Source organism: Glycine max, chromosome 18 (genome assembly GCF_000004515.6).
Source record: "Glycine max cultivar Williams 82 chromosome 18, Glycine_max_v4.0, whole genome shotgun sequence".
NCBI lineage: Eukaryota > Viridiplantae > Streptophyta > Magnoliopsida > Fabales > Fabaceae > Glycine > Glycine max.
Genome location: NC_038254.2, coordinates 49117106 through 49125134, shown reverse-complemented (window position 1 = coordinate 49125134; position 8029 = coordinate 49117106). Strand labels below are relative to the sequence as shown.

Here is an 8029-nt window from a genome sequence, read left to right as displayed (position 1 = left end):
AATTCTTCGTATATTATCAATTTGGTATTTTATTTTCCTCTAAACTGAAATCTAACACCTTAGAGTCCATAGATGAAGGACTAAAAAGTGGATGAAGACCATGGTTTAACTTCATATGTACGTGGCCTCGGAATTTTGGGGAGTGAAACCCTGAGACCGACTTGATATTATTGTTCTTTACTAATTATTTAGTATCACTACTAGTAGTATTCTTATCATGAGAAGAATCAGCCTCGTGTTTCAAATTTCTTGGGAAACATTTTTTATTTTTGCCTATTGTATGCTATATGTGCGGTTCTACTAACGTAATACTAAACAATTACTATGACTGGCCTTAATATATTCGTATGAACTACTTTATTATCACATAAAAAGAAAAAAGAAATTTTTTTGTCCAAGTTGGAACGATAAAAATTGGCCTCACATGAAATAATAAAGTATATTCCTTCCATTCCTTGATGTCCATGCATAAATTAAATACACCAACATGCTTACGATATGAGCACCAAATTATTCGTTTACTCATTTCAGAGAGAGAGAGAGGGAGAGAGAGAGAAGCTATTCTAACTTATAAGTTCTGTGTAAAGATCAATCTACGATTTAGAGTACTTTCACTATCTGGGTATCAGATATGTATATACGGCTTGTCATCGATTTATGTAGCCATATATCATATGGTGTTGCTAAGATCAAGGGTTTTTTGTTCCAAGCGTAGAGGAGGAAGAACAATAGTAGGAGTTGCAAGAAAAACTATTCAATTTTGTGAATATTTGGTGGTTTAATTCCACCAATAATTAACATATAGAGTCATAGAGGAAAGAAACTGTTTCTTTTCTCTTCCTGCTGCTTCAAGTTGTAATCTTAAAATCCAGTTTCAAAGGCAAGTTTGGAAGGATTATGAGGATGGAAGAAGAGAGACATGGCTCATCGGAATGTTCAAAGACAAGCCCTTCTAACGAAGAAGATTGTGAAGAAAGTGAGGGCTATGAAGATGAAAGCAAGCAAAACAACAATAATGGAGGAAGCTCAAGCAACAGCACTGTGGAAGAGAACGAGAAGAAGACAACAGTGAGGCCCTATGTTAGATCCAAGATGCCAAGGCTACGTTGGACACCTGATCTTCATCTTCGCTTTGTTCATGCTGTTCAAAGACTTGGAGGACAAGAGAGTGAGTTCCACACACATACATAGCTTGTTTGTGACTTAATTTCTTGCTAGATTTCAATATTCTCGAGGAATTTTATCATTAATTCTTGCTAGGTTAATTAATTTAACAATTAATTTGAATTGTGTTATAATTTATTAATTTTTCTGAATAAGTATTGCTTTTCAATTGGGTGTAGGAGCAACCCCAAAGTTAGTTCTTCAGTTGATGAATATCAAAGGTTTAAGTATTGCTCATGTCAAGAGCCATCTACAGGTAAACCATGGAATAATTTCTACGAAGCTTTTCTTTAAATAGATTTTTTGTTTTTTTAATTTGTTTACCAATTTGGTTAAATTCTTTTCTTTTCCCATGTTTCTTTTGCCAGATGTACAGGAGCAAGAAGGTAGACACAAATCAAGGTACAATAAGGTTTCCTTTTTTGTATAATGCTACTATAGTAGGTGTGATTAGGGTTTTTTATGGTTTAAAGTCCCTAATGAATATTTGAATTATATATGACAGTATTGGCTGATCCTAGGTTTCTTGTAGAAACTGGAGACAGAAATGTTTACAATCTTAGCCAACTTCCCATGCTTCAAGGCTATAATCCAAGCCAAAGTTCATCATACAGGCACACAAACTACTACTAAATTTCACTTCAAATTCTTTCAAACATGCATTTTGAATTGCACAACTGAATAAAATTATTTCTTCTTTTTTCAGATATGGATATGGGGATGCTTCTCTCGCTATCTATGAAAACATGGTGCACAGGCCTTTCATGAATAGAAGTTCATTAGATGAATCTGGAGCTGAATTTTGTGGCAGCAGATTAACTGAGAGAATCCATGGGACCAATAGTAACATCAATTGGACTCGTAACATGTTCCAAGTTGATTCTTCTTCTAGTTTCAATGAACCATCAACAAGCAAAGTCCAAGAACCAAAACATAAGTTCTTCTCATTTGGTGGTAATGAATCCTCATGCACACAAATCAAAATGAGCCAGGTTGATCTACATCAATCAACTCAGCTGCAACCAGGTGCACAAGAGCTCATGCCTAATAATAAGTTTGCAACAAATGAGGTGGAACTGAAGACCTTGAAAAGAAAGGCTTCAGATATTGACCTTGATTTGAATCTGTCACTTAAGTTAAATTCAAGGGTCAATGCTGAGAACCAAGGAAGCATGGTGGACCATGAAGTTGTTGATAGCAATCTATCACTTTCTTTGTGTTCACAATCCTCCTCCTTTAGCAGCAACAGGTTGAAAAACTCACAAGATCACTCTAAGGAGCAAGGGGAAATTATTAGAGCCAGTGCTCTGGATCTAACTATATGAATGAGACAAACTCTAAGTGAGATCCTGAGGTACCTGTCAGAAATTATGCATATTGTAACCAATTATTACATTTAACTGACACAAATATATTTTCTTCTTGTCTCTATATGAACAGTGAATAACAGTTTGTCTACTATTAAATAGTGGCACTAGCTAGTTGCTAAGAATCATTATCTCGACACCAGTGTTAGTAGTTCTACACTTCTGTCACAGAAATGCTAAAAGAGAAAGTTCAGACAACTAAATACTCATACAAGAAAAAGCCGCTTTAATTTGTGCACCTCCTAGATCAATAATGGGTTCAAGATATTTTTTTTTCTTATAAAAACAGTTTCTGTGTGATTGTCATACTGTGAAGCTTGTTTATTAGTTAACAACCTTTAGTGTTAACTTAATAGCTTAAGTTTTAAGATTAATTGGTCAATTGAGATGAAATTAGAACTGTCGACGTTAATTTCAAATAGTTGGATCCTACATGTGTTCCATTCTAAAATTTATATAGATAATTGGGCTTTTTGTGTAATCAATTTTTTGAAAAAAAAGAAAAAAATGATGATCCCGTAGTAACCAAGTTTTAATTTTTCTTATATATTGTTTTTCTGGAAGTCAAGTTATTTTATTAATTTGAATATATCAGTAATAGAAATTACTGAAAAGAATAAATGTTTGCTTTGAATAAATTGTGAGGAAACAAAGAAGAAATGTCATAATTGAATTTGTTTAATTGAAAATCATGGATAAAGGAGGGAGACAATATAATTGTTTTAGGAAAACTTGATCATAAAAGTTTTCAATATTGATATACTATAAAATGTAGGGTTCACAATTAAGAGTAAATGGAAGCTTTCATTAATTAATTTATTATAAAAATTAAATAATTAATTATTACATATTCATCATCAAGGTTGTTAAAATGGATATTTCACCAAGGATCAAAAAGAGAAAAGATCATAACTCGAAAATTGTAACTAAAATAGTAAGATGACATGTTACTACTTAAAATACTTATACATAATACATATGCATAAAATATAACATAAATAAAGAAAATAACCTTTAAATCTAACATTAAATAAACTTAAATTAAAAATTCATGGTCATAATAAATCATAAATTCATAAAATATAAATTAATAGAATTAAAATTTATAATTATATGCTATGTTTTATTCAATTTTTTAATTACTATTATTTAGTTTATTATATTTTTTATTAGTTAGTTGAATATATTTTTATCATTATAATACTTATTATTATTAGTTACAGCCCTTGAGAGAGAAAAGAAAAACATTTTGGGCCCATTGGATCAACTCTCCAACCCTTGTTTTATTTTAACCCTAGAGACATAAGACTTCAATAACTAAGTCATCTCCTATATACAAATATGAAGAGTAGAACACAATAGCCCCAAAGAGATATGCACAACAATGAAAACCCTTAGTGGTGACACAAATCAGTGGTGACGATGTGAGTGCAACGTATAGCTATTGCAAACAACAAGAAGTACTTATACATGAATGGATTGAGAGATAAGGTTGCACAATAATCAAGTGATTTCAAATCAAAGAAGAAAAGATTTAGGGTTTTTAGGATCGTCAGATCAACAATCGTATATTTTTAAGACTAAAATTGCAACAACGATCTTACCTCCCAACAGTCCTATCTTAGGTCCATCAAGGAAGCCCTTCATTTACTTGTAAAATTATGCAATCTCACTAGTATAATCTCAATTTTAACAATCAAACACAGTATGAGATTTGATATTTTTAGGGTTGTTTCTATGTCTTTTTTTCCAATAGAACCATTTTTGCATATTTTTTCTTCCTTTTTGGTCATGCTAGAAAAATTAAAATCTTGATAACACTATCATTTCTATTTTTTAAGTTTTTGTAGTTGTGGGATCAACTTCCTCTACCAAGAAGAAGGACATCTAATGATCTATAATTAAATTAAGTCAAGGAGTAGTGGTTCTAAACAATGAGAACTCATTATCTAGACCAAACTTCATGTAGATGTTGTCAACATTACAATTTCTAAATTCCTTCACAATGGATGTTGCTTATTCACTTTGTTAGGTTCAACAAATAAAGTTTATTGTCAAGTTATAGGTTAGAAATGGTGCATGTTAATTAGGTAACAGCAAATGTCCATTAATGTAGAATTATGAATCAAGAATAGGATTTTTTTGTATGGAGATATTTATAGGGAACTTAAAAAAAAGTTTAATAAATAAGGAGTTATTGGGCGTACATGCTATAGATCTAGTTTTTAGGATTTTGCATCACAAAACAAATTAGTTTCATTTTTCATTACTAATTCTATGATTTACTAAGGACGTCTTTAGTGATAGATCTTAAATTGAGATCTTAGACATTTTTTGGTGAACCTTATAGTATCACATAAGATGAAAGATCTCCTTAAGATTTGTCACATTTTTTCCTTTAGTGTTAGATCTCATTTTGAGATCTTAGACAATTTTTTGTAAGTTCCACATGGACCCCACTTAAATATTTAATTATTTGTTAAATTAATTATTTTTTCTCCCTCATCCCAACCACAATTAATGTTTACTCCCTCACACTTCCTTTTTCTTTTTTATTTCCCCAACATTCCCCTTCATTTTTTTTTCTTTTTCTTTTCTTCCCTTCCCTCTCTCCTGACCTTTCATCTTCTTCCTTTTTTTTCCCCTGTCACTCCCCTTCTCCTCCACCTTCATCTTCCTTCTCCTTCCCCCCATCCCCTCATACATTCATGACCTCATTTTCCCTTCCTCGGCCTTGTGGCTCCCCCTCCCCTCCACGGCCTCGCGACCCCTTTCCCCCTTCCTCCTTCCCCTTTGCGGCCCTCCGCCGCGATCGTCTGTGACCCTCTGCAGTGATCATTCGTGACCACCTCCAAATAAGTTTATTTTTTTGTAGTTCCTCTTTTATTGTTTTTTTTCTTCAACGACCTTGGTTCTTCCCGCTAATGTATTTTTTTTTTCCAATATTTTTGTGTTGTTTCAGATATGTCAAAGATCTTCAGAGTTCTTGTAGAAGAACCCATTCTCCATCCTGGAGATCTAAAGTGCCTCATTATTGAGAGATCCACACAGGTCAAATCTTGAGCTCAAGATCTAGCATTAAAGATGCTCTAAGCATATTTTTTATATGGCAATAACAAACATTTATTTAATGGGTGGATAATTTTTTCCTCCATTTTGGAAACATTAGAAAGATAAATAAAAGCATTAAGCTACATATTGTGATCCACTACAATACTTTGTACATAATTAATAGCTAGCTAGGATATTGAAATATGAATGAAAATTATGTGAATAAAGCTAAGAGGTACCATGCATATTTGATTTTTGTCTAGACTCAAGCAAACATTGTTCGTATTTACTTCTCTCACTAGCATTAGGAATATGCCATTATTGATGCAGATGGAATTGGTGATGAAAATATTCTAGATTTGAATAGATAAATAAGTTCATCTACAAATGGTCACCAAAGTAACACCCAACCCAGTGACGAGAATTTTAAGACTTATCGTGTCTCCAAATTTATTGATCATCTTTGGAACTTAAATGTAAATGACAATGAGGTTATTTAATTATTGTCTTGTAATGATTGTTTAAATACTAGAGAACTATAGATTACTAGAACTTTTTGCTTACAAGGTCGCTCAACCTATTTGAGAATTGTTATCATATGCCAATTTAGACCAAGGCTACAGATTCATCTAAAAGGTTGTTAAGTTCTAATTTTTATTATTATTCTTTTGCAATCATGATTCTTTACTTTGGCACAAGTACGATACATGCCAATGATATCGTTAGAGATCCTCCTCATGCTTGTTTCTTTGGATGAGTAAAGGATACCAAGTTTGTAGAAGCCATACCTTTCCTGTAAGCCTACTTTCTTAGTAAAGATATTGTTGAATGATTATTCTTTCTCCATCATTTTATGACATTTCTATGTAGTATATTTATTATTGATTCTAATTAATTTCCTATCTACAATATATTGTGCTTAATGCTAAGTTTTTGGCTGATCAAGTTGAATTATGAATAGTAAAAGACTCACAAGCCAACAGTATAAGAGATGAAGTAAGTTTTGCGTTAGACAGGGATAAATTGCATGACTTAGGAAATGAAAAAACTTTGGTCAAACTGTTTACTTGGAATGTTATCAACTATGTTAATCTGGTAAACTTTTAAGGGCCATTTGTTTGGAAAAACTTCTAAATAGATATTTATAAGGAAAGAAAGAAAGAAAATAAAATAAGTTTCTCTTACCACTCATCTTATGAAAGAAACTTATTTTGTTTTGTTTTATTTCCTTGTAAATATTTATGGAGAAGTTTATTTTTCTCTAAACAAGGGCCTTCGAGAGTTTACCAGACCACGGTTGGTGACATTATGAGTGTATAGATCTATCAAAGTTTCTTCATCTCCCAAAACACATAATCTATCTTTGTCTAGATCAAAGGTCATTTCACCTCTTATAATGTTGGGTTGTGAGCCATCTACCAATCATAATTCAACTTGATAAGCCAATAGCTAACTTTAAGTGCAACATAATGTAGATAGCAAACCAATTAGAAACAATAAGAAATATACTGCATAAAAATGTCTTAAAAAGATGGAGAAAGAATATCCTTGCCCCAATATATTTACTAACAAAGCAGGCTTGTAGTAAAGGTATGGCTCCTGCAAACTTGGTATCCTTTACTCATCCAAAGAGACAAGCATGAGGGAGATCTCTAACTATATCATTGGGGTCATATTTGTGCCCAAGCAAAGAATCACGATTTCAAAAAAATAAAAAACCATAAAAATGAGCACTTGGCAACCTTTAGATGAGTCTTTAGCCTCGGTATAAATATTAATACAATATAACAAATTCTCAAACATGTTTGGTGACCTTGAAAGCAAAAAGTTTTAGTAGTCTATAGTCCACTAGTATATAACCAATTATTTCAAGAAAAAAATACCTCATCATTATTTACATGAGTTGCAAAGATGATCAATAAATTTGGAGAATTGCAAGTCCTAGAATTCTCGTCAATGACTCAAGTGTTACTCCAGTGACCATTTGCATATGAACTTATTTCTCTATTGACATCTAGAATATTTTCATCATCATTTCCATCTACATTAATAGGTATATTCCTAATGCTAGTTAGAGAAGTAAATAATGCCTAATTGTTGCTCGAGTCTAGGCACAAATATGCATTATACTAGATGCATCTATACTTTATTTACATAATTTTCATTCCATATTATATTCTACTATCCTAGATTTTTTTTTTATCCAAAGTATTGCAATCAAAATTTGTAGCTAGATGTATCTATACTTTAACAACCAGCGATAGCATGCAAGTCTTATTTTATTGTTCATATAATAATGTCATTTTTATTGTGCCCTTTTGACCAAACCACATTCTCTTAAGGACTACCAAATTAGACTATGATTGGTTTATTGTTGTAACAAATGAAGTAGGTGGTCGATAGTATTTTCAATAATGTCAGTAGGTTGTTGTGATTTTCAATTTTAT

The 8029-nt window shown here is 32.0% G+C and overlaps 1 protein-coding gene across 2 annotated transcripts; it reads left to right on the top strand.

The window, feature by feature from the left end:
- The first annotated feature begins 494 nt into the window (after positions 1-494).
- On the top strand, positions 495-2972 carry LOC100802192 (putative two-component response regulator ARR21). 2 transcript variants are annotated; one of them, XM_014770384.3, is made up of 5 exons: positions 495-1168; positions 1344-1420; positions 1533-1566; positions 1670-1778; positions 1871-2972. In XM_014770384.3, exons 1-5 carry the CDS (start codon positions 898-900, stop codon positions 2487-2489), a joined length of 1110 nt encoding a protein of 369 aa, XP_014625870.1. In that variant the 5' UTR covers positions 495-897; the 3' UTR covers positions 2490-2972. The 2 variants fall into 2 exon arrangements, with proteins under 2 accessions (XP_014625870.1, XP_006602682.1); XM_006602619.4 differs by having other exon boundaries at positions 496-1168; positions 1697-1778; positions 1871-2969.
- The last annotated feature ends 5057 nt before the right edge of the window (positions 2973-8029 follow it).